The following is a 25954-nucleotide window of genomic DNA, read 5'->3' on the forward strand; positions in this document are numbered from 1 at the left end:
GGTTCTATTAGATACTAGATCTGTAAGGCACTAAGATAAGGAGAGATCTTTTTAGCCGAAAAACTATCTACCCCGTAATTTATCTCCCCCGTATAATTTTTCTTCTCTTATCGCTATATTTTTGTATTTTCTTGCTTTCTATATATTTTTATTATTTCTTCTTTAGTGATTATCGTATTTATAGTATTCGATAGTGCTATTAAGTAAACAGTCTCGGTGGACTCGGCCGCTAGGACAGAGGTAGGTATTAAGGTAGCTGCTAAATACTTACTTAGGCTTTTAAACTAAAAGTCTTATATTCTTTAGGCTAGAGTTAGTCTTTATAGAAGGATCCCCTATTCCGTGGATAATACGCTTCAAAGCTAACGCGCTTCCTTCTGTCCTAGCTCGATATCGTGTAGATAACCCTCCTATCACCTTTCTCAGAGGTTTACAGTAATACGTCTTTCGCCTATATCCTACTAAGTAGGAGATTGTTCGTATAACTATCCCCGACTATAGTATACGACTCAGTTACGATATCACCGATATTAATTGGCAGATTCTTAATATAAGCACTAACTGCGAACTCACCGCTATCGATAGGAACGAGCTTTAGCCTCGGCTTTAGCCGTATCTGCGCCTATATAGATTGGGCGATATCTCTGCGAATAATATTAACTAACAATCTAGTATTAATATACGCCTTAACCACTTATCCGCCGACGGAAACTATTATAAATAGGAGGTCTCTAGAGTATTCACAGGAGAAGACACGGGCGAGGTATCTGCTATCTAGGTATTCTAGTAGCTTACTTTCGCGGCCAGATCTTTTATATTGATAGGACTACCTATCTCCTAATAATACTTAGTAATATCTCTTATAATTTAGTTAATCTTATCTTCCACTTCCTTCGAGAGAGAGACGTCTGCGAAGTTCGACTGAGTATATACTTACGAGAGTACCTTATTAATACGTTAGTTAATAATGTCTATGCTAACACCTTTGCCTATTTTAGCGCGTATCTTCGGAGCAGACCCGGCGAGCTCACCGATCGTAAGGGTGATCTCGGTTTCCTATATCTTTTATATCATAATATCCGAAAGCTAAGATCTTCGCTGCGCAATATCTGGGTTAATAGGGCCGCGGACTCTTCTCGGAACCTAGCTATATAGCGGAGTAGCTTCCTACTAAGGCCGTATAGTTTAAGTCTCTTTAGGCTATCTGTCTTATATTATATTATTATTATTGGTATTAGTAATATACGGTTAGAATCTGCTAGTCTGGGAGTTCCTTATTCTAATAATATCTTAGTCTCTGCGGCGCTTTATAGGACGGCCTTTAATAGCGTTAACGGCACCGAATAGGATAATTGCTTCCTTATCCTCGCTTTCCTCGAGCTTCTCCTATATAGGCGCGATACTAAGAAGCGTGGCAGTAACAGAGTAGATAGGTATATTTAGGTTCGTAAGATAAGTAGGAGCAGGAAGAGTAGCATAAGCGATATTACTGCTTAGCTACACGGATACTCTGTACGACTCTTGCTTCTTCTAGTTATTATACTGCGCTTAGAAGGCTTCTTAGTTTAATTATCCTAGGATCACGCGTAGTCTCGGGCCTAGTTATTTAATAGTACCTAAAACTATCTGATTCGCAGTATTATAGTATATAATACTACGGCCTTATATATCGCGGATAGATAGATATTAATCTGGTCGAGAGAAGTAGGCACCTCCGTATATCTAGTATTTTGCTAAAGGATTAGCGCTAAGGCTATTCGAAGGGTTTCTTCTATTAGGCTCGTACCGAATATTATTCCTTATATCTTAGCTAGCCTATAGCTTAAGAGTAAGTGCCTCTATCTGTGATTATATTTTCTCTAAGCTTCCTATCCTATTTATCCTAACGCTAGACCTAACTAACAATTAATTACCGATTTTCCTAAGGCTTCGTAATAGTAGTAGGCGACTGCTATAGGGGATAAAGTTATTGGTTACGCTTAGGGTTACTCGGAGAAGATTCGACAGTCAAAAGAATTCTCTGAATATCGGTTTTCTCTCTAATATATAACCTAATTACTATATATGCCTCCGAATAAGTGATTAGTGTCTCTCTCGGTAACTACTTATAAGAATGCCTTCTAATAACCTTCTCCTTAAGCTACTACGGAAGTCCTTAGATAAGGAGACTTACCCTATCTATATCGCTAACCTCGCCTTTTAAGTAGACACAGCCAGAGATATTATCGAACTTATTAAGATACGAGCGGATATTATCCTATATTATCCGCTTAACCTATATAAGGGATTAAAGGTATATCTTTGTGTACCTTTGCTACTCACTATCGTTATTATAGAAGTGCTCTAAGAAAGCTTCCTTAAAGATATCCTAGTCCTTTCTTAGCCAGGAGTCTTATCTCTTCACCTAAGACTTAGTAACCTTCGCATAGTACTGAGGTAATATACCTATAATATCTTTATCACTTTTAACACTATATCTGAAATATATATCCTATAGCTTCTCCAGGAACTCAGAGATATCGGTCTTATCAAAGTATAGTGCTCTTAGGGATCCTAGAGCTAGCAATACAGAGAAATAAGGCACTTAAACTATATAAGGATAAGGCATAGCCTACACCCTACTAGGCGGTTCGGCTAAGGACGATAGTGGCTGGTGCTTATAATCCGTATTATCCGTATAATTATTACCACTTAGGGTCGATTCGGATCTTTCTAGTGTAGGTTCACAGTAATCTATAAAGGTTAGAATACCCTTAGGGTCCGACAGCTTAGGAGCTATCACACCTTGCGTACCGTACGCTATTACTTACTTATAGAAAAGAGATAGCTTTTCGGCCAAAAAGAAATGCTAACTCTATGCGCTTTGCTTTTGATCGTATCTCTTTAATAATTCTTCTTCTTCTTCCTTTTTTCTTGTCGAGGCCGCTTCCTCTTCTTATAATTTATAATATAGAATTGTTTGTATCAATATTATCTGTGTGGTAGAGTGCTATAGCCATCGGATACCTAGGTACCCCTGCTCGGCCACCGCATTTAATTAGATAGGCTACATCTTCAGTAGTATCTGAAGCACCGCCGCATCTCCCGCATATCAGTCCGATAGTATTCCTCGTAGGAACTAGGTGTATTTAGGAGAACACTGTATCTCGGCTAGTCACTCGTTTGTCCGCACCGACTGTATGCCGTCGCAATCACTAGTGAATGTGGTCTCCCGCTTGAGGTCTCAGACAGTCTTATAGCCTTCAGGGTCAAACGCGATCCCCACCCTTTAGGTGTGTGTTTCTTCGTATAGTGATGTGCCTTGACAAAAGAGCCTTCCCGGGGACGCCAATATGAAATGGGAACGGCTCGATGGCTGTCTGGCGATGCAGACTGGACAACACACACACACACTGCCTATCTGGTGTAGAGGATGCTGGATGAGGCCGTACTGATGCCCTGTTGCGGCCGTGCGGGATAATCTTAATGCTGCATCATGGATAGAAGAAATTGGGTGAATCCTGAATGAATTGGGTAGATGACTTCTCTCCCTCCAAGTGTGTCTGGAGATGTACTATGCACTGCAGACATTAAATCATGCCTGAGGCCACACATAGGCTCATTATGTCACCAATTCTCCCACTACACTATATATCTATTACCCACTTAGAAGCACCGTCGTCAGTATAAGGGGATGAAAGGGGTCTAATATAATATGATTCTCCGTAGTTATTCCAAGTGATGATCTCTACGAAGCGAGGACCAAGTTCTAAAATCTCTCGCTAGCGATTATACCAAAGAAGACCGGAGGGGAATACCATATTTTTACTGTAGGTAACCTCTCCTCCAAAATGAGTTAAGAACCAAGCCGAGACAGTTACACTATCAGTAGAAAGAACACCAAGGATCGATCATAAAGGACTTACAAGCAATATAGGGCTTCCCGTTCAAGGCAGCGATATAAGCTTTATCACCGTCAGCCACACTGATATAGTGCTCCTCTGACGGAGCCTTATTATTACTATTATTAGGCCAAGCTATCCAATTCAGTGCACCCTAAATACTACTGAAGTTGCCCTAGTTAGGTTAGAAGTTAGGCGCGAAGAAAAGATCCTGTCCCGCCGCAGAATTCACAGTAGCAACATTAACGACCTCACTTACAAAGGAAGATACGAAGACCTTGCTATCGACCCTAAGTTGAGCTAAGTGGTCGGCGTACTCCTTAATCTTTGCCCCGATAGCGCCTGCCTGGCCGGTATGCCACTAGTTAAAATTAAAAGAGAGAAATGCCTTTATTCCGTTCCGAGCGGCGGAATTATAGGCGAAGCGGAGCTAGGTATCGGTGTAGAAATTAGTTCTAAAGTTTAAGGCAAAGGCATTAATCCCTAAGCCTTTGGCGTGTTTCATGTTATCGTCGTAGTCGGCAGAATTCTGGCGGTTGCTCGTGATGCCAATCTGGTTATATAGGTCAGAGAGGTGTTTCGGGTTTTCCGATACGAGGTACTCACTATAAAGTGACAGAACACTAGCCTATCGGTCGTTTTAATTGAATTCGAGGACATAACTGCCGAAGACGCGATGGCCGCGGTTATAGCTGTGGTCGTAGTTATAGGAACCGTTATAATATATGCCAGGGTGTTAATTAACAGTGGTGTGAGCCCTATCACGGTTAGGAGAAGAAGTGAATACTACATGGCTCGCGGTAACTGTAATAAGAGGTAGGATATGGGTTCCGGGCGAGCTTTGAAATACGAAACATCAGATAAGTTGCCTAAGTATTTATAAAGATTGAATGTGAGTAAGTATAGTAGATAAAGTAAGGTAAGCAGACTGGTTAATAGTGTATATATTCTGTTAGATAAACTTAAACGGTGAATATTTATTGTGAAAACTGCGGTGGATTCCTTGGCTGTAAGCGTGGGTTTCTGGTACCGTATTTGCGGGGCGAATAGTGGAGCGGCTAGGAAGGTGGTCGCTGCTGGCCGCTACCGCTAGCCACGATCTGGCCGGGGGTGTTAGCGGGAGTATTTTAAGCTGTGATCATAAGGCCTGGGCCTTCTCGTCGAGCTTCTTGTCCCAAAATTGAAGAAAATTCTTTTTACGTTTGTCTTTCTCCTCTTATAGCTCGTAATTTGTGGATATGATTAGTGCGGTCTGATAGCGGATAATATTTGAGTATATAGATAAGTTCTCGTACCTCCTAGGTGGTGACCCGGGCCGTGGTAGCGTATCTATCGCTATTTCGATTTCTTTTATGATTATTAAGGAGTAAGCCCCTATTCATTTAGATTAGATACCCTCTCCCGAAAACCGGTAGTGGTTTCTTTAGTGTTTGTGAGAGGAGATCGTGAGGCCGCTAGGTAGGTCCGCTATCCGGGATTAATTCCTGCTCAGTACATATAATATAACGATTGTATATTAAATTTATCTCGACCTAGCAGAGACTGATTTATAACTTATAGGATACTCTGGCGAGCTACGTTGAGCTCGTGTTGTAATAGTATTGGACATTCTGTAGATGTGAACACAGAGAGTGGCTAGCTTTCTTGAATAGTTAAAAACTAGGAGAAATGATAGTGCTTGATCCAGAATTCGATGCTGTAGACAGAAATCGTAATGAGTGTTTGCCTAATTCCTGTAACTTAAATAACAGACGTATGTCCTTATATCTGAAAATAGAAAAAGAATGGCCCCCTAGCTGCTAATATATAGCTTCGGCTGCACGCTAAGGTATACCTACCTATAGAGCGACTTATGACCACATTTCTATTTTGGATCTCTCTATAGTTTAGAAAAGTAGTTGGAGAGGCTTTTTCTTAGCACTTACTGGTTGTATAAATGAGCGAACCTGGTTATGTCCTCTTCGTTCTACCTAAGTTTTGGGTCCAGAGTATTTTGGAACTGAACCTGGCAGGTAATAGGAGACCTCCCTGGAAGCTCTCTACTAATGGCTATCCACCCCTAGCCTTTACTCCTGAGCTCTGAAATCCTCTTTTCTTCTTCCGCAGACTATTCTTGCGGATGAGAAAACCGTATCTTTGAGGGTTTTCGGATACCTGACGTATGGTGAGCCATTTCAATTTTTCTGTTAATATTCGTAGTGATCTTGAGGCTGGGTGGCTGCTTTGTTACTCCCGCCGCGAATTGGATTTTGGAGAATTTGCCGATAGCGGAAGTAAGACTTAGAAAATGTAAGGGAATGCCTCGTCTAGTTGGATAAACTTTATATAGAGAATTTGTGAAGCGGCCTATCAGTGTGCTTATACGTTTAATAAATATATGACCCAGAAGACTTATAAGGTTCTATTGGCCAGAAAAAAAGGTCCGAGGCATAAGCCTATACGGAACGTAGGTCCATTCCGAAAACTCCGATTTGAGTACTAAGTTGCGGGTCCCCACTTACGTGGATTGTCACTAGGTCAAACTAAATACGGATGAGCTAACCGCTAGTGAGGTTATGAGGAACGGTGAAAACACACTATAACGCTGAAATACGATAGTTCGCTTTTTCCTTTTTTTTTTAATATTCCTTTACGAAATAGTCTCCACACACCCTTTCTATAAATATTGTTTCATATTCCCGCCGCAAATAGGCGCCTTCCTAGTCTTCTCTTCTTTCTAATGATCTTGAACGCGCGTGTCTTTCTCAATTGCAATGTATCTTGCTTTTAGGGATCTTATTATAATGCTAGTTCGAAAATCTTGATTTAAACGTTAAGACAGAAAGTGAAGGGATGAAAACCCGAATCCGTAATATTTCGATCCCTGATAAGATTCAAAAAACTTCTATAGAAATTTGATGCGTATATATTGCTGCTAGCCTCACATACTGAAGAGCTGTAAGACACTTGCTCGATTGTGCTACAGAGAGCTGCCTATATAATACGCTAAATACTTTTCTATAGAAGATACCTTTCTCACCTCGAAATTGATATCGGCGCCCCCAAAGAGGAGCCGGCCAAAATGGGGTATTGCTTAGGGTTACTTATAACTTCTAGTTTTGTTTTTGCCTGTTGTAGCTTGGCTGCCCTATACTATTACTGTAGGGAGACTCTAGCCGCTATCACTGAAACCATATGGAAAACACTTCCCGTGACCTCTACTATTACTTTGGCTCCATAAGGCACTCGCTCTGCTAAATCTTTATCATATTCGGTGGTTTCTGAAAGGTCGAATATCATCGCTGTAGATTTATCAGAGCGATATGGTACTTCCACTTCTGTTGGGCTTTCGAAAGCGAAGAATACGGGCATTGGTCTATAGCTACACTCCGTCGGTAGTGAAATTTGCTCTCAAAGTGAACCTTGTACTGGCAACCTAACTTATCTTGACACTGCGACGAAACCTTATCTCTAAGCGTATGTGGAACTGTTAATAACGGAGAAATAGGAAGTCTGTTTGCTTCGCCCTATAAAATCATGAGTAGTGAATTGTGGCCGGATGATCTATGTCGAAGACCACGGAGCGATAGGCCTATTAGTCTCCCTCTAAATGTTCGTAGCTGGCTTTTTTGGTAAGTGACTTTGATCTATCCTTTGAACCTCGCTTTTACCGTTTGACTGAAAACTAGAACCTATACGGAATTTACGATACTGAGCCAAGCGTAATTGGAAAATCAGTAATTCAAACTATTTCAGTTTAGCGTTGAGAAATTTGACTTAGGGTTAAGATTTATTAAGGGTTATCACTATCAATTGGATTAAATTAAGGCAAATATATACTTAAATTGTTGAATATAGGCATGTCACTTCTTAATAGCTAGCCGGCGTGTCCCAGATTTCCGTTATCGGCAATAAAGAGTCGCCGAGACGATACAGTATGCCCCGATACCTGGGAACTAGGGCTTTAACCTGCTAAAGTGGACGTAACTATCGGTCTCCGGCCAATATTTAGCTATAGATGAAATTTACTACCCTTTTAGAGCTGCTTTCTCAAATAAGTCGACACTCGCTGAAGGAGTACCGCGCGAAGTGTTCCGTCTTAAAACACCCTCCTCTTAAACACCCTCCTCTTAAACACCCTCCTCTTAAACACCCTCCTCTTAAACACCCTCCTCTTAAACACCCTCCTCTTAAACACCCTCCTCTTAAACACCCTCCTCTTAAACACCCTCCTCTTAAACACCCTCCTCTTAAACACCCTCCTCTTAAACACCCTCCTCTTAAACGCCCTCCTCTTAAACACCCTCCTCTTAAACACCCTCCTATTAAACACCCTCCTCTTAAACACCCTCCTCTTTAATTCAAATCGTTAATTGTAAGCTTGATCCATTTCGCACGTCAGGTATCAAAAGACTAATATCTAGTTGCAAAGATTGGTTGTTTACAACACGGAAGCCGAGCGGATTATGAATTGATCCCAGAGATAAGGAATTGGTGAGACTTAGCATTCGATAGATTCTGGTGATATACGCGTTTAATTGACTATAGCGGACCTAAGCATTGATTTCCAAATCTAAACGCTGCCACGAAAAAGGAGAATAAAAGACATAATAAAATAATTTCCATAGGGATATATACCTTAAGTTGGTGGTATCTTGACCCTGCCGGCTGGAGGTATACTTTTTCCATAGGCCGTGCCCCTGAAAGCTTGGCGGTTGCAGACAACAAAACAACTATCTGCTGTTTACACTCGCCTATCCTCCGTTCGAATCTGAAAAATAATTTGAGTTTCTCTGTCTGCCTGTTTCCCTAAAGAGTTGTTGAATTAACGTAATTATTTGCTTTTCGGATAGAGAGCGAGGATTTGGAGAAGGTACGTGGATTAGCGAGTGAAGCTGATTGTAAGCGCCTGCGGTGTACTTCGGCGAAAGACCAACATAAGGACTTTGAGTTTCGTTTAAGCTCCCTAACTCGTTAATGGTTTTTGAGTTATCTCTATGGATGACCTGCCGGATAGTGGGTTAATCAGAATAAGGTCCTGCTATATCCAGTCCACCTGGCTGGCCACGTCTGGGTAGAGGAATCTGGTCTTGGACAGTTTGCTCTGCATAAGGTGAAACGGCTTCACGAGAGTTCAAAGCTTTGCGTATCTGTGGAGGCACCGGTGCTTCATAGCCCTCGCATAGAAGTTCACTCTTCCCACAATTATCGCCTGGGGTATTCTGTTAGCGAGACGTAATGGCTAAAGAGACTTTGTCAATGGAAAGTCGCGTATATGTTGGTTGATGCTGATCGCATTTTATTCTTTTACGACGGCATATAATATAACCAGACTTGTACCTGTGTCTGTAGGCACGCTTCGGTTTTGACGTTAACTGGATTTTAGCCTCAGGGCCTATCTATAAAATACGTGGGGAGGGAGAATATCTGGCATCTGGGGCGTACTTCACGCTGCCCGTGTTAAAGTTGGACGGATTTTGAATAAATAAAGTATGTGTTAGCTATACGGCAAGAATATTAGGCCTTTGAATCCGTTTATTTTGGGAAGTGACCTAGATTTCCTTATGCTTTCGCCTAATAGATATCGTACTTTCGGCCATAATTTCTTTATAAGGTAAATTTGGCACCGCCTACGACTTACTCTACGAGGTTAATTAGATACGCTATATGCCGGAAAAAGAGTCGGACTTATATATACCTAATTGTCTCCAGTGGGGCGAGGACTCCGCGTTATGATTTCCTAAAATAAGCTAGCAGAAAGAATCTCTTTATTGGCGTCGGTAGGGAGGTTATCTAATATATAGCCCGGTTCTTAAGATCTATTCAATAAGTTTATAATAATATACGTAGCTAGAGATTAAGGGGCGATCTCAGAAGTAAGAGTTTAGGCGCTAGCGGGGTCTCTATCTATACAATTTGTACTTATTATCTCTTGCGATTTATTACTCTCTGAGAAGAGGTCCTTATTTTCTAGCGGATTTTTCGAAGTTATGCCTTTATTTAGAGTTAAGAAAGAATATATCTCCTTTTGAGAACCCGAAATAGAGCCTAAGAAGCGTAAGGTTTTTAGGGAGTGAATTTTAGCTTTAATTAGGGAGAGACTCACTAGCTCTCCTGTGATCTTTAGTAATTTATACTAATAATAAGTAGCTAGGCATATTTTTCGCTAATTAGTCTCCCTTTAATAGTGGCAATAAACTAATATCTAGATTAATATAATCTCTTAATAATTCTATTATTTTAAAAATAAATGATTAGCACTTACACTAGGTGTGGGGGTCCTATAGATACCTAGAATATATATAAATAACGATATAGTATCTTAGCCTAGTACCTAATAAGTAACGACTTATATTTAAAATAACTGCGAGGCTTCTAAGGGCTCCTTACCTAAGAATAACACTTAAGGCTCTTTAAGGCCTATAGCGCCCGAGTTACGCTTAGTTCTTTTATTGTGTGATAATAGGGTATTAGGTTAAGGAGAAGTATTTAAAGAATCTTTATTTCGAACGATTATTCCTATTATCTATTCCGCGGCGTTTTCGGTAGCTAACTTATTATTATAGCTAATTAGTTATATTATAGTATTAGGGTCTTTGGAAATGCTAGCTAAAGTCGATACGGAACTATTTTCTAAAGTGTGCGGCACCGACCTGTTTCGTTAATAGTCCCGCGATAATAAACTTTCATTTCTCAGATTCACTCTTAGGCTCCGTAATTTATTTTTGCGTATATAGCTAATTAGAGATAAGATCTAATGCTTGTGATAGTTAATATAATTAATTACGGTCTCGGTGGTAGGAGGTGAAATAAGTGAAGTCGGCTCCTCGGAAGCAGTATTTTTTCTAGGAGAATACTTCTTTTTCTTATTAGTTAAGTGGCCGTACCCTTATTGATACAGTTTAGTCACTAAGGCGGAATAACTCCGAACTTAACCAAAAAATTAAAAGTACTGTTCCTTAATTGCTTTTTCCGATAAGTATCGATATCGCACAAACCATTCGGGCAGATTGCTGGTCTCTTCGGGACTCTACTATTCGCTATAGCCTTTCGTCAGAAAAGTCAGTAAATCTTTAGCAATACTTATTGCTTCGACTCACCCTTTCGCTTTTTGCCCCTGGTGGCTATTTGAGGAGTCACGCTTTTTTTAGTTGGGCTATAATTTGTCTTAGGCCCACTACTAGTCTTATCGCACTGAAGATCCGGCACTTTCCCTTGCTGTAACGCTTCCATCTTCTCGGATAGCCCTTTAAGCACATTGCTAATTGTTTCTGTTACTATATTTAGTCTAATCAGTATAATCAATCGATTAAATCAGGAATGGGTTTGGAAAGTACGAACACTGCACGGCTATGCCTTTCCAGGGCGCTATCTTAGCTATCACCGACTTTGCAGTCTCGATTTCTGAGACCACGTCGCTCGGGTATGATTTAGGGTCAATAATCTGCTAGGGAATACCCGTTTCGATAAACTTATAATCGATTTTTGATAACTTAACCAGCGCCTGGCCTTTATTAATGCGAATACGGTATTTTCTATTTTCTTGGAGCTTTGGTTCGTAATCGAAAGAATAAATAATATCACTCTATTGGATAGAGATATTTTCTGCTTGCTCGGCTTCCAATAATCGCGGTATTGGTTTACTGAACAGATAACTAAGTCCCTCGGCCTTAAGATCGCTGGTAAGAGGGACCCCAAATAGCGAAGCAAGGTTAACGCCGTCTTGTAGCATAATTTGATGCGATCGCAACAATTTAAGTGTGGAAAGTAAATGCTCCTTAACCGTTTCGAAGTAGCGTATGCGACTCTGGTCTACCGAAGGACTTTCAGGCGACTTATTGCGCGGGCTATAGAGTTTCTCACTTGTCTGACTGAAATCTATTTTCGCACGAAACACTAAAGCGTTCTATCTCGACTTTAAAAGAGTAGAAGGCCTAGAGTCCAGACTCTGTGTAACGCTGTGGCGAAGATATAGTAAGGAGAGACGAGTAGGCGGGCGAGGGATTAAAGAGAAAGAGAAATAGTTAGTGGATAGGCAATTTATCGAATGTCGCTAGCGCTGCTTGGCTAATCACTGCGAGTCTCCGGTGGAGACAAAATAGGATCGAGAAATTTGAGCGTTCCGTTTTATATTATCCGACGTTACAATACACTCTGGACAGTTTGGAAGTGGCCGTTACATTACGGACTAGTAACGTAGTTAATTAAGGTCTTAAGTTTGTCTAGTGTACATACTTAAGAACTGTATTAGAAAGTGACGTTTAGATGATAGGGGCTCTTAAATAAAGGTCGTAGAGGGCCGCGTGGTCGATATTAAGTATGTGATAATTATTCCCCTAGCTTTAAGTAAAATTAGGTAAAATTGCGACACTCCCTCCTTTGTTAACACGGACCAGACTTTTACGACTGAAGACCCACGGTGGGTCCGAATGACTCCGACTTCCGACGTATGCTATTAGCTATGGTTAATACGGTCATTTTTAGAGGGGGGCCTACTTTGTAGGGATTTAACTTAACCACTTTTCTTAACCACTCTCCATACCCACTTTCTATAACCACTCTCCATAACCACTCTCTATAACCACTCTCCATAACCACTCTCTATAACCACTCTCTATAACCACTCTCCATAACCACTCTCCATAACCACTCTCCATAACCACTCTCTATAACCACTCTCTATAACCACTCTCTATAACCACTCTCTATAACCACTCTCTATAACCACTCTCCATAACCACTCTCTATAACCACTCTCTATAACTACTCTCTATAACTACTCTCCATAAACTTTTCTGAGCCAATCTCTATAGCCTTTCTTGATAACCACACTTCTTAATCTGTCTCTATTTAATGTTTATCCCTAATTGACTTTGTCGTGTTCGTATACTGCTTCGTCTCTTTAATAAATTAAGATGGCTATAACTCCCTCGGATCACCTAATGTGAAACTGTCTATTGTTTTTCTTGAAAGATTGTAGGTCGCCGTCAAAATGTATCTATAAGTTAATTTTTAGATTTAACTTACTTATTATAAGAAAGTTACGTATATTAGTCTGAATATAATCACTAATATTGTGCGGTGCAGGCCTTGGGACTCTCCAATATCTTTAATCTGGAGACTATAGATCTGTAAGTCACCAGTCTAAGTGAAAGTGACTCGTTTTGGGTGAAAGTAGAGAATACATTTCGGAGAAAGCAGGTCTTAGCTTCCTCAATGATTTATTAGAATTGGTGAGTACTAGTCCCTAGTACCGCGAAGAGGTGCCTGAAGTTCACTAGAGGGAGCACAAGATACACGCTCGCCGGGCTCAAATCGACAAGTAGAAGTTGAGCATAACTGATACTTCGTGGGGCTCGAAGTCCGCGAAGGAGCACTAGATACACGCTCGCCGGGCTTAAATCGGTAAGTAGAAGTTGAGCATAACTGATACTTCGTGGGGCTCAAAGTCCATAAAGGAGCACAGAGATGATAGCATCCGAGCGCATAAAGGCCAAAATGATAGGTGTGTCTCTCCTTCTTATCGCTGATAACTACGATATCTCCTTTAACCTATGTGCGTAGTCTTAGCCCCCGGACCAGTGGAAACGTTATATTAGTAGCAACTACCCAGAAAGTGAGGGGCGCAGATATCCCGCCTAATGGATACCTGAATTTCTTTGCTTTGCTCTAATCTTTTATATTGAAACCCTTCACGGGATAATTTGAAAAGCCTTTAGTAGGTATGGTACCCCCTAATTAGCCTCGGAGTTATGAAATATTCCGACTCACTAAAACGAAGTTCTAAATACCGCACTGGCGGTAAGCTAACGTGGTTCCAGACCAGAATATAAACGGGGGGGGCTGGCGGAATCCGGTGTAACGTATAGTTGTTCTTAAAATCGCCTTAACCAGTATACACTCACACTCTCTCTTCTGACCTTACCGCTAAGACCTTAGCGCAGATCAATCATAGAGCGAGTAGCGTTAAATTAAGGGATACGGTAAAGTGTGCCTTACACGTTATAGTATCTAACCATAGAACGTTTTTATAAGAAAGGCGTGGAATTTCTAGTGGATCCCTTCGAGTTATGCGGAGAGGCGCTGACTTACACCCGTTACCGATTGGCAAGATCATATAGATTATCTCACGAGTAAGATGAATTTGTACAAATTATCCTCTTCTGCTACTTCCTGTATTTCGAAAGAGATCCTAAAGTAGTTAAAAGAAGGGAAACAGGAATTATTGATATCTAGATACAAAACCCGACGAAGGAAACCCGCCCTGATACGTGTCCTAGAGCAAGCGTATTACTATAAACCTTAAAATAGCTGGGCCGGATTAGGAGCCAGAGAACCTTTTCGCTATTCTTTTTTACCCATTCTTTATGCTTAATAGAGATACTAAAGTTCACATAGTGCCGATCAAAGGTAGAAATATGGCACCAGGATTGAATATCTAGGGTGCCGGATGTAGTATCGAGATATATACCGTTATGAGAAAATTCAAGCGAAGTGATAGGTTCTCCGAAATTCTAAGTGCGCGTAAGCGCGTTAGCTGTCGGGTCCCAGAATCGCATAGTCCCATCGCTTGAGCCAGATACTAGCAGGCCGCCGTCAGGCGAGAATACCACTGAGTAAACCTAGTCGGAATGGTCTTTAAAGGTCTGCTTAGGTATGCCTGTCGCTGGGTCCCAGAGCCGTACTGTCTGATTACTAGAGCCGGATGCTAGTAGGCGGCCATCTGGCGAGAAGGCTACTGCGTAAATCGAATCGGAATGGCCTTTAAGGGTCTGCGTAAGTATGCCTATTATAGGGTCCCAGAGCCGCACTGTCTTATTATAAGAGCAGGACGCTAGTAAGCGGCCGTTAGGCGCGAAGGCTACTGAGTCGATTAAATCGGAATGGCCTTCGAGGGTCTGCGTGAGTGTACCAGTCGCTGAGTCCCAGAGTCTTACTGTCTGATCACCAGAGCCGGACGCTAGTATTCGTCCGTTAGGCGAGAAGGTCACTGAAGTAACCCAATCGGAATGGCCTTTGAGGATATATATGAGTCTCCCTGTCACTGGGTCCCAGAGCCGCACTGTCTTATTATAAGAGCAGGACGCTAGTAAGTGGCCGTTAGGCGCGAAGGCTACTGAGCCGATCAAATCGGAATGGCCTTCGAGGATCTGCGTGAGTGTACTAGTCGCCGAGTCCCAGAGTCTTACTGTCTGATCACTAGAGCCGGACGCTAGCAGGCGGCTATCCGGCGAGATAGCTACTAAACTAACCTAGGCCGAATAACCTTCGAGGGCCAGTAATTCCGTACCCTATCTTTCCTTAACTCGTGGTAACTGGTATATCTAAGTAGGAAGCGCTCTGTGAATTGTCTGCGGATTAATGCTATTTGGGGAGCAAATATAAGTCCTGCGTAGTACACCTAAAGGGGTGCTTAATTAATTATCTGGCGGTTTCTTAGGATGAATCGCTTTGTATCGTGAAAGAAAGCCGAATTCGAGTTGCCTTAGAGTTGTCAGTATAAATCATATCTAGACATTTTCGTAACTTATAGAAATAGCCGTTTGGAGGAGATTAAGGATGCCCAGTATCTCTGACGTAAGGCCGAGTAGGGCCATTGCTTCCACCCAGTGTAAAAAATATTTCTGCAAGAAGTTTCTCTGGAGAAACAATAGAGTAGTATATAAAATATTATCCGAGTCCGTATATTTCACTAGATAATATGCCCAGTATCGACAGGCGTACTGAATTCCCGGAGGGAGGTTGCTATTGACAGTCTAGCGATCAATATCTGAGCGTTCGATGCTATCACTCGGTAGTCCGCAAATGTTTTTCCGTAAATTATGACACAAGAAAAGGTATTCTTTAGCCAACCTATAATGTATTTCCGTCCTATTCACTCCGAAAGGGGTTTTCGTGCGGGTTTCCGGATCCAGAAGAAAGTCCCGAAACGATAGGTGAAAGACTCGTATAGGTATGGCTCTGCTATCTGGTACTTGAAGCACGGAGTGTAGTAGATCCAGTCGACGACTTATAAGACTCTCGGAAAGGTGAAGAATTTTAGAAAGTGAGGTGACTGAGAGCGGACTCTCTAAAACCACGAGGGCACTAAGCACTTGCTGGTACTCCGAGACTAACTGAGCTTTCTGTTTCTTATCTTTGGTGCAAATAAGACGGTTAAGGACCGGAAGGTATGTTTTATCTAACTTCGATTGGCTATATTAATATAAAAGGATCTCAGTCAGACTGTCCGCCGGGTCCTAAAATAGGTCTTTAAATATGTGATAGATAGTAGCAGCGAATATGAACAGTGGCACTGATAGCGATATAAGTTTTTGAAGATCTCTGTTACCGGGCTATTCTGCTGGTAGAAAGCGTTCTGTTCTGATTTCTTTAAGCCGATGATAAATAAAAATAGATATGTCGTGCTTTATTACTTCTATAGGAATGTTATAAAGGATTAGGTCCTTATGGTCATCGTTTATAAGATTTAAAAATCCCAGACGGATCGGTAGATTAGGCCTGCTAGTGAGGAGCACCCGTAGATAAATAGTAGTTAAGCTTCGTAGCTGTGGGAGAAGTCGGAGTATTAGCCGAATGTCTTTTTCCCCCTCGCATTCGTCTAATGCGTTAATTACTATCACTATGGTCTGGATAGGGATTTTGGATCGCTTAAGACTTTGAAGTGGCTGAAGAAGGAGTTTTTTAAACTGCTCCCGTATTGTCTTTGTGATAATATTCGGGTTGTCGCGGACTGTTCCTGGAGGAATAGGGTGATCTGGGGAATACTAATCGCTAGCTGCCTTGCGATTGTCGGGATAAATTTCCTTGTATTCCCTCGATCCCCCTCGCCTCTCTTAAAAAAAAAGCTTGCTCCTAGTGACTTAAATTCGCTAAATGATTTTACTATAGATCGAGAGATAGTCGATTTTCCTATTCCCGCTATTCCATTTAACCAGAATATATATCTGCCCTGCGGTGACGAAGCCTATTCTCTGATCTGGGAGAGAAGATCGGTTCGTGTGCCTGGGAGACATTGATCTTTATGCTAATCTACGTATGAGTCGAACGTAGCTCCAGGAACAGATAGTAATTTGTCGTCGAGATCTGCACAAAAATTAGGACGATTAATACTAAATAAATACCCTCGTAAGATACCTAATAGAAGATAAAACTCGTTTGTGACCGAACCGTAGTTGATCCCTATCTCCGATCTATAATTATAGCCATGGAATGATACCCTTGAACCTATGGTTCATGGAAACAAAGGACTATCGTATTCAGAAGCAATGTGCGGGGTTGAACGACCCGAAGTCACAGGGAACGCGTGTCGGTATGTCAGCTTCCGGCCCTGTTATCGGAAGGACTGTCGGCCCGAACCGGCCTTAACCTGCTTACTTCAGCGCTAACTGCCAGCTATGAATATGATGCTATTAGCTTGGGTTATTATTGGTCCGCTAGGGCCGCGCTCGAGTCGAGAGTCCGCGTAGTATTAAGTGTAAACCGCCTTATATCACTCTAAGCAGAATGGCGCCGAACTTGAAACCGCCCTATCTCGAATTGATCCGTTATATGATCCAGAGTAACTCGCTGATAACCTCTCAGATAGCCTAAGCTGCGGAATGTAGCAAACAATCTATTATTTATATTCGATCTAACCTGAGTAATCGGGAACGTTAGAGCCCCTCGAAATTGCGTTAGACACTCGCGGAGTATCACGCCGTCTATATTGGAAGCGCTTTGCGGACATTCAAAGGTGACGCTGGCCTTATTTTAAGATGAGATAGCCCTTTTTCTCTAGGACGAATTCAGGAAATATATAACGATTCAAAGTATTAGCCAGGCGCCTAAGTCCGTGGGGTGGTCTAAGAAAGAAGCTCGATAAGTTGCGAAGGAACAAAATACGGAGTTGCGCGACTTCTATCTCCGCAATCTATCTGATTTTCGGTCGTACCATCTGGTTTTCGTGGATGAGTTAGGTTGTGATAAAAGGGCTGGCTTTTAACGGACTGGCTGGTCCCCTCTCGGAGTTACACCAGTCTACGTTTCTAAGTTTCATCGTAATAGGCGCTATCAGATTCTTCCTGTATATTCTTAGGACGGGGTTATTCTATAACGGGTTTTTTAAGGCTTAACGGACGCCGATATTTTCGAGGATTTTATTGAATAGCTTCTTCAGCACTGTAACTGGTCGGCGCCAAAGTCTGTTTTTATTATGTAAACGCTTCTTTTTACCGAACAGAGAAGATTTAGCGGATGTGCTCAGAAGCTGGTGTTAAGCTGGTATATCTTCTACCGTATTTACCGGGTCTTAACCCCGTTGAAGAATTGTTTTCCGATCTGAAGCAATTCCTTAAACGAAAATGGATTGAATACGAGGTGAACCCAGATTAAGGTTTTGATAACTTTCTGGAATGGTGTGTTGACACAGTTGGATCAAGGGTGACGAGCGCGGAAGGTCATTTCCGAAATGCAGGTTTAATAATCGATGAACTCTTATCTCAAAATATCTAGATATAGGAAGAATAAGCTATTACTTGACTATTAAACACGCGCGTGAAAAGCTTCCTCCCACTTATATGACTATCATATTCTCGACCTAGAATCTGATGTCCTTAACGAAACGCCGAGCAATACCCCACTTGACCCCACGCTTCGTGAAGTAACCTAGGTTTTTGTCCTTATCAATCTGCGCCAAGTCTAGTCTATCACTAGATGAAGGGCTATATCGTAAGCCTTTCTGACCTTGGCGTTTAATGTCTTATCACCCAAACGTGACTGTTGCGAGCTGCTGTACTGTATTCTCTCACGGTAATATTAAGAAGACCTGAAATATTAATGGCAGGAACGTCGACCAAAGAGGCAGTATTCCCTCTGGAAGTGTGGATTTTAACTACCCCGGTGCTTGTGGTGCTCTGTGGGAAGCATATTTGGAGGAGGAGAAGGAGAAAGAGGTCTCCCAGCAGATCATCGACTTACTTAGCGCCAGGTGGCCTTCCCCACCTGATTTGCAGTAATCCACCATAGAATTCCATGAAATTCCATGGGCTTTCTTTTCATACAGGTAATGTAATCTTATGTCATATATAACTGTAAAGTACTCGTCGCATCTTACTGAGCCCCTCAGTTTGATGCGGCCCGCTCAATGAAAGATCTGCGCTAAGGTCTTGGCGGTGGGGCCTGGAAAGAGTTTCTCAGAGCGTATTGGTCAAGGCGATTTCGAGAATGACTGTAGCCATGAAGATACGACCGGGCGCTACTGTATCAAGACGATCGGAACTCTGGGAGACGGATTTCAGGTAGTTGATATTATCTTCGATATAAACTGTTGTGGTTGTGTACCGAGCGGGAGCTAACCCCGGACCGATGGCGGACCCACCCGCGGGAGGGCCCGAACCCCCTCCCACAAACACCCAGGAAAGCATCACCAGTTTCTCAGTTGAGGATTTCCAGCCTCGAATATCGACCGACGCAGCCCAGATCATAGGGAAAAGAACGAGAAATGGCGAAGCATACACACCCGCTGAAGGCATAGGCCGAATCACCACCAGAGAAGTGTGGAAGCTCATCGACAGTCTCAAGGATATTATCCACCGTCAAACCACACTCATCGAATCCACTAAGGCCGAGCTATAAGAAGTGAAACACGACCAGAATGTTCTCCAGGAACAGAACGAAAAGCTCTATGAGGAAGTGCGAGCTCTGCGAATGTAAGTCGAAACCAGGTCACTGGCCCCGCCGCCCCGAATATGGGCCGCAGTAGCAACCAATAACGCCAGCGAGCCTCCTTATTCGAGCCACTAACGACCTAAAAAGGAACGGAACTGCGTCCGAATCAGTACCCAGAGAACACTTATAGACCCGACAGACAATGAAAATGGCGATGATAACACCTTCGGCCGGTACCTCCCTACAGAGACCGCTAACACCTATATCCGCACCGCGCTCCTGAACGCTCTATCGACATAAGACGCCTAGGTCGTCGGCATTGGGACCACTAAGACAGGCTATGTGATACAATTCAAGGACACAGAGTCAGCCGAAGCGGCACGCTATAACACTGAATGGCTTAACGAATTAGGAAATAATACAAAGCTGGTGAAACCGCGATTTGGAGTCGTCGTGCACCGTACCCCGACCGAAGATTTCGACTTAGAAAATGCTAACTCTGACGCTATTAAGAAAATTATGGAAGAAAACGATCTTATAGGACAGGGCTACCGGATTAAAGAGGTAGCCTGGCGTAAGAGAAAGGATAAGGTGCTAGGGAAGTTTGCATCGCTCGGAATATGGTTAGACTCCGCGGAAGGAGCCGAATTTATCCTCAGTAACGGCCTTCTGGTCGGCTAACGGTATATTAGTAGCGTAGAACGCCGAGAAATCAAGAAGAAGAGATGCTTCCGGTGTTAGTAGTTTGGCCACTTAGCGTGGTCGTGCAAAGAAACACCGCGCTGTGGCCATTGTGCGGGCTAACATAAGCGCTAACGATGCCTACCGGGAGTGCGAGCCCGGTGCCTCGACTGCAATGGTGAGCATACTATAGGAGACCGACAATGTCTAAGCCCCGCAACCTTCAACCCCCGTCAATGCTAGAGGCAAACCTACGAATATTACAGTTAAATATAATGAAATCGGGCCCGAGGATGGAGGCCCTCGTTAACGACCACCAAAGCCAGAACCTGGATGTACTCCTAATCCAGGAACCGTCGGTCACTACCTATCGAACCTATGTTAACCACAGCGTATGGCGCCTTTACCGGCTAACCGTCGAGGCAGATACGGTCAGATTCCGTAGCCTAATCTATATGAACCGGAACCTATCTACCTCCTCGCACCGTCAGGTCCTATGCGACCACCCCGACATCACCGCTATAAAGATCTGGACAGCTGAATCCCAGATACTTATTTTCTCTGTTTATATCGCACCCGTCCTACTATTCGTTCTAGGTGGGGCATCTGCAGAGCCAGCGCTCACCGTAATTCAGAATATAATATCAAACACTACCCGGGACGATCGACGACCTACCGGCATCATCCTCGCGGGAGACTTTAACCGTCACTATCCGACCTGGGGCGACAACCATATCCCACCACGGTTCATTGAAGACGTAACCGAGTTAGTCAACTTCTTTTAGACTAACGGCCTATATGGCTGCCTCCCTAGGGGGGACTGTGACCTACTGGTCCCTGAACTATCCAGGGAGGAACTCCACCATTAACCAGATAGTGACGGATCAACTAGACCGACTCATTAAATGCCACCTCTACCACGAAAACTACGGGTCCGACCATCGCGCCACATATTCGGAGTGGAACCTCTAAGCCTAACGTACCCTCACGACTCAAAAAAGGAAGGCCTACACCCGCGCAGACTGGACGAAAATTGGCGACGAGATAGTTAAGTAGGTCGGCCCATTGAAAGAAATCCAAACTCGACCTACCCTCGACGACAGGGTCCAGAAACTCATAGACGCCACAACAGAGACCGTGAACCGGCATACACCCGACACACGCCCGACTCCTTACTCTAAGCGGTGGTTCACGCCAAACCTCAAAGTCCAACAAACCAATGTTAATAAGTTGCGTCGGAGATGGTAAGAGCAGTATGCAATATTTGGACGAGACCACCCGCAATCTTTAGCCGCGTTCCAGGAGATGCAGCAAAACCGACGAGCCTGGACTCGGACTATTGAAAAAGCTAAAATATTATATTGGAGGAGGTTCTTGGACGAAGCTGGGGAAGGAAATTTCTGGAAAGCTGCTACCTATATGAAACCGCGAGGCAACTAGGGATGTATCCCGACCTTGAGGGTGGATAATCACGATATCACCGACAACGAAGATAAGGCGCAGGCCTTCCTCGACTCCTTCTTCCCCAAAATAAACACACTAATCACCAACGCGTCCATGGCGGCCCCGTTGGAACTCCCGTGGTAGCCTATCACTGAGCTCGAGATTCAACGATCCCTCAAAGCAGCTAAAGGAACCACCGCCCCTAGAGGAGATAACCTACCGATGCTTGTATGGAAACAGCTCTGGTCACACCTAAGGAGCGTTATCACCAAAATATTCAATACCTCAGTGAAACTAGGTTACCACCCGAAATAATGGCGGAGAGCGAAGATTGTGGTGCTAAGGAAGCCTAGGAAGCCAGATTACTCAACACTAGGTGCCTATCGGCCGATCTCACTCCTTAATACTCTAGGCAAGCTCCTAGAAGCAGTCGTCGCCCGACGACTCTTATACCTCTCAGAAAAGCACGGGCTGCTACCGTACACCCAGTTCGGCGGTCGCCCCGGAAGGTCCACGGAACAAGCGCTGCTGGTACTCTCGAACTCTATCGACTAAGCATAGTACAAACACAAAGTAGTCACCCTCGTTTCATTCGATCTAAAGGGAGCATTTAACGGAGTCAATAAGACGAGTCTAGACGCCTATTTGCGAACCAGACGAATCCCCCTCTGTGGCACGAAAATGGATTATAAGCTTTATGACGGACCGCTATGCTAACATAGGGTTCGACGACTTTTGTACCAAAACCGCGCCGCTAGCCAACGCGGGACTCGCGCAGGGCTCGCCGCTATCACCTATCCTATTCGTATTCTTTAACGCTGACCTAGTGGATTAACCCGTCACTATCCACGGAGGCGCTTTAGCATTTATCGACGACTACTTCCGCTGGCGAGTGGGCGGGTCGGCCGAAGAGAACCTGGCCAAAATACAATCCGAAGATATCCCCCGTATTAAGACGTGGGCACGGCGAACTGGATCCTGCTTCGCCGCCGAGAAAACTAAACTTATCCACCTCACCAGGAAGAGAGAAAACCGGCTACAAGGCCAGATAGTTATAAATAGTATAGTTGTCTAACCCTCACCTATAGCTAAGCTGCTGGGCGTGGTCTTTGACCATAAGCTTCGGTGGAAGGAACACGTACAGCAGGCGATCAAACGCGCAACCAAAACCACTATCGCTCTATGTGGGTTGCGGCACCTACGGCCTGAACAGATACGACAGCTTTACCAGGCATGTGTCACGCCGGTCGTCGACTACGCGTTAACCGTATGGTACGACCCGTTAAGAGACAAGACCCATCTGCGACACCTAAACACAGTACAGAGAAGCTCGCTGATCCGCATCTTATCGGCGTTCCGAACAGTGGCTATAACGGCGTTAGAAGTAGAAGCGCACGTTCTCCCCACCTATCTTTGTCTTCGCCACCGAGCCCAACGCACTATAGCATAGCTGCACACTTTGCCTTAGGAATATCCTATCTGGAGCGCACTGCCACGGGCCCAGAGACGCAGAGACAATATGAGGTCACGCTTCCGGTTTCCGCTCGCGGAAACTCTCAAAACTATGGACCCGGTCAGGTTGATAGCACTAGAGACGATCGACCCACGACCGCTGCCACCGTGGCGTCCAGATCCTTTCACAGAAATTAAGGTCGGCTTAGACCGAGAAATAGCGAGAGAACGGGCCGAGACCGTCCGCTTAACATCAGACATAGTCGTCTATTCGGACGCCTCCGGTCGCGATAGCCACTTGGGGGTAGCTGCGATAACACTAAACAATAATATAGACGTAGTTAAATCACAACAGGTTTAGGTGGGGCCGATGGATCGCTGGTCGGTTCACGTGGCAGAGCTGATTGGCATCTTTTACGCGATTAACATAGTCTTTAAAATAGCGCACCAGCGGATAGGAGCGGAAGATCAAGAGACAACCGCGACAATCCTATGCGACAGCAGGTCAGCGTTACAGGCAATCCAAAATATAGCAAAGAAGTCAGGATAACGGATTGTTCACGCAATCTACCAGTCCGCCACCGAGATCCAAACTGCAGGGATTGCGCTGCGCCTTTAGTAGGTGCCAGGGTATTACGGTGACCCCGGCAATCACGCCGCAGACCGAATGGCGAAGGATGCTACCAGCCTAGGCAAATCACACTTATTCCGGCCGCTGCTCATAAGAGAGAAGGCGTTCATTCGTAGCAATATTATCGCCCAATAGGAACAGGAGTGGAGATCAGCCAGTAAATGCGGCCATCTACAGAAGATCGATAGCACTCTGCCGTCGGCATATACCAGGAAGCTATACGGAAACCTGGCCAGGGGCCAGGCATACTTGTTAACTCAGCTACGCACGGGTCACAATTGGCTATCCACCTACGCTAAGCTCTTCGGCTTCCGCGAAGATAATTAGTGTGTGTGCGGCGCGCAAGAAACAGTCACCCATGTACTGGTGGACTGCCCAATATTGAAGGATCTACGAAGGGTATTGAGGCAGAAAGTGGGGGACGCGTTCAGCAGCGTGTCGAGTCTGCTGGGAGGCTCAAAACAAGGTGAGAAAGGTAAACCAGACACCGCCTCGAGGGCGAAGACGGTCCAGGCCGTATTGGACTTCGCCGAGACGTCACAACGGTTTCGCAGTCGCGCGCCACGAGGGCAGCCTAACAATGGGAGCGGCAATTAGGCCACGGCAGGCCGTGACGAGGCTCTAAGTTCGTTGTCAGGAAGTGGGACAATTTACATGTACGCACAGGGATATATATAGTTGAGGTAGCCTGCATATCGTCGTCGAGACGAGGGGTCAGGGTAAATGAAATCATCATCATCATCATCGACTGTAGCCACATGCCCCACACAAGTAACCAGGGGAGATAGGGAGAAACGACACACACTCTCTTAATCTCTCATTCTGGCTTTTGAGACCATGACGGCATGCCTCTCACACCATCCGGGTAGATAGAGAGCCGAGTATTCGAGACTATCGGGAGGACGAACCGCAGGATAGTACTTTGTCCTATCGGAAAGAGCGTCCTGTTCAACCGTTTTCGACCGACGCATTCGGTTCGGAGTCTGCCAACCGATCATCTCAGGAAAAAAAGGTATTTCGGGCACCCCTTTTCCCGGCCGAAATGAAGCCAGCTCTGCCGAGACGCGAGACAGGACCCAGCGCTTCTTCTACAAGCCACCAATTTTCAATGGCGGAATCATTGGAACAGTGAGTCCTGGTCGCATCTGCCACTGATGATGATTGTTTACATAATTACTATCCGGCAGGCTTAAGATACGAGTGAGGTGAGACTCTCTGATCTATGCTCTGAAGCTGCGGCACTGTGTTCGCAGAGCGTCTGTATCGCATGACTAGATGGTTTCCTTCGGACACATCAGGCTAATTTAACGGACAGGACGATTGAATATAATATGATTACTCTGGGGGCAAGAGCGTAGTGACGATCAGGCCACCGTCGCGGAGCTGAAGGAAGAGATCAGGGATCTAAATGAGATCCTCGCGGCAACGAATGCGCGATTAGACCAGGTGTGCAAGGAAAAGGGGAGTCAACAGTCCAGCGGAATCCTTCACGCAAGCCACGGAGAGCCCTGCTAGAGAAAGGTTAGCGCCGTTCTTGCCTCGAGTAGTTCTGTGTCCAGAATCCAGCACTCTACCGTCGAGTGACCTAGAATGCAACTCGCTGTTGTTTAGGGTCTGTATGAAAAGCGCTGTGCCGCGGCTCGGAGACTCGGAGGGACTTCGGCCCACATGCTAGTAGAATGACAAATCAGAAAAGGCTATAAGGACGAATGCAGCAGTGCTTTGTCCTTGTTTCGGAGAAGACTCGCACTTTCCAGAATTATGACGCTCAACAGTGCCAATACCGGGTCATTTGCGGGTCCATCCGCCGGTGGTGATTATGACCAGAAAGGGACATAGACGCGCGCTACTTCATTAGCGGGGGAACAGCGCGCTTGCCTGGACCATAGTTCGGAATCAGGGTACGTATTTGAAAAATGTCAGAAAAAGCGGAAAGAATACTTTACGACTAGTTTAGTACCACGCCACGACCTGGAGACTGTGGGTCCCTAGTGGCTTAAGGTAGAAACCGTTGAGTCGCATCTATGCGGCATAGCGAGAGAGGAGCTATTGTTCCAGTTGCTGTGATGCCTCTGTCACGAAATTCCAAATCAGAGGTGTCTTGTCCCATTAGCTTATTTGCCGTCGTTGTACAGTTACTGTACCCGTGCGTATGATTCCTGCAAAGTCTAGTTGACGTCAAAAGTTCGAGTTAAGATCGTGGTTTATTATTAGGGTTGACCAGCAGGTATGTCTAATC

General features: G+C 44.3%; 3 protein-coding genes across 3 annotated transcripts, besides 2 other annotated features; 2 read left to right on the forward strand and 1 right to left on the reverse strand.

Moving 5' to 3' along the window:
• Nucleotides 1-4311: 4311 nt before the first annotated feature.
• On the reverse strand, nucleotides 4312-4541 carry N7477_008987 (uncharacterized protein; the record flags this gene model as incomplete). Its single annotated transcript, XM_056970649.1, has 2 exons — nucleotides 4312-4434; nucleotides 4488-4541. 2 exons carry the CDS (start codon nucleotides 4539-4541, stop codon nucleotides 4312-4314), a joined length of 177 nt encoding a protein of 58 aa, XP_056820681.1.
• A 9950-nt stretch (nucleotides 4542-14491) lies between these two features.
• Nucleotides 14492-14504: a sequence feature (Short protein (N7477_008988, KAJ5666540.1) was converted to a misc_feature.).
• A 55-nt stretch (nucleotides 14505-14559) lies between these two features.
• Nucleotides 14560-14606: a sequence feature (Short protein (N7477_008988, KAJ5666540.1) was converted to a misc_feature.).
• Nucleotides 14607-19205: 4599 nt separating this feature from the next.
• N7477_008989 (uncharacterized protein) lies at nucleotides 19206-20974 on the forward strand (the record flags this gene model as incomplete). The annotated part of the gene is made up of 6 exons (XM_056970650.1): nucleotides 19206-19434; nucleotides 19477-19549; nucleotides 19656-19677; nucleotides 19818-20180; nucleotides 20266-20367; nucleotides 20456-20974. 6 exons carry the CDS (start codon nucleotides 19206-19208, stop codon nucleotides 20972-20974), a joined length of 1308 nt encoding a protein of 435 aa, XP_056820682.1.
• Nucleotides 20975-22865: 1891 nt separating this feature from the next.
• Nucleotides 22866-23445, forward strand: N7477_008990 (uncharacterized protein; the record flags this gene model as incomplete). Its single annotated transcript, XM_056970651.1, is given in 2 exon segments — nucleotides 22866-23205; nucleotides 23219-23445. 2 exon segments carry the CDS (start codon nucleotides 22866-22868, stop codon nucleotides 23443-23445), a joined length of 567 nt encoding a protein of 188 aa, XP_056820683.1.
• Between the last annotated feature and the right edge of the window lie 2509 nt (nucleotides 23446-25954).

This window comes from Penicillium maclennaniae, assembly GCF_028827695.1.
Source record: "Penicillium maclennaniae strain IBT 15551 chromosome Unknown utg000007l:1.0-4884863.0:1.0-4888362.0, whole genome shotgun sequence".
NCBI classification, from domain to species: Eukaryota; Fungi; Ascomycota; class Eurotiomycetes; order Eurotiales; family Aspergillaceae; genus Penicillium; species Penicillium maclennaniae.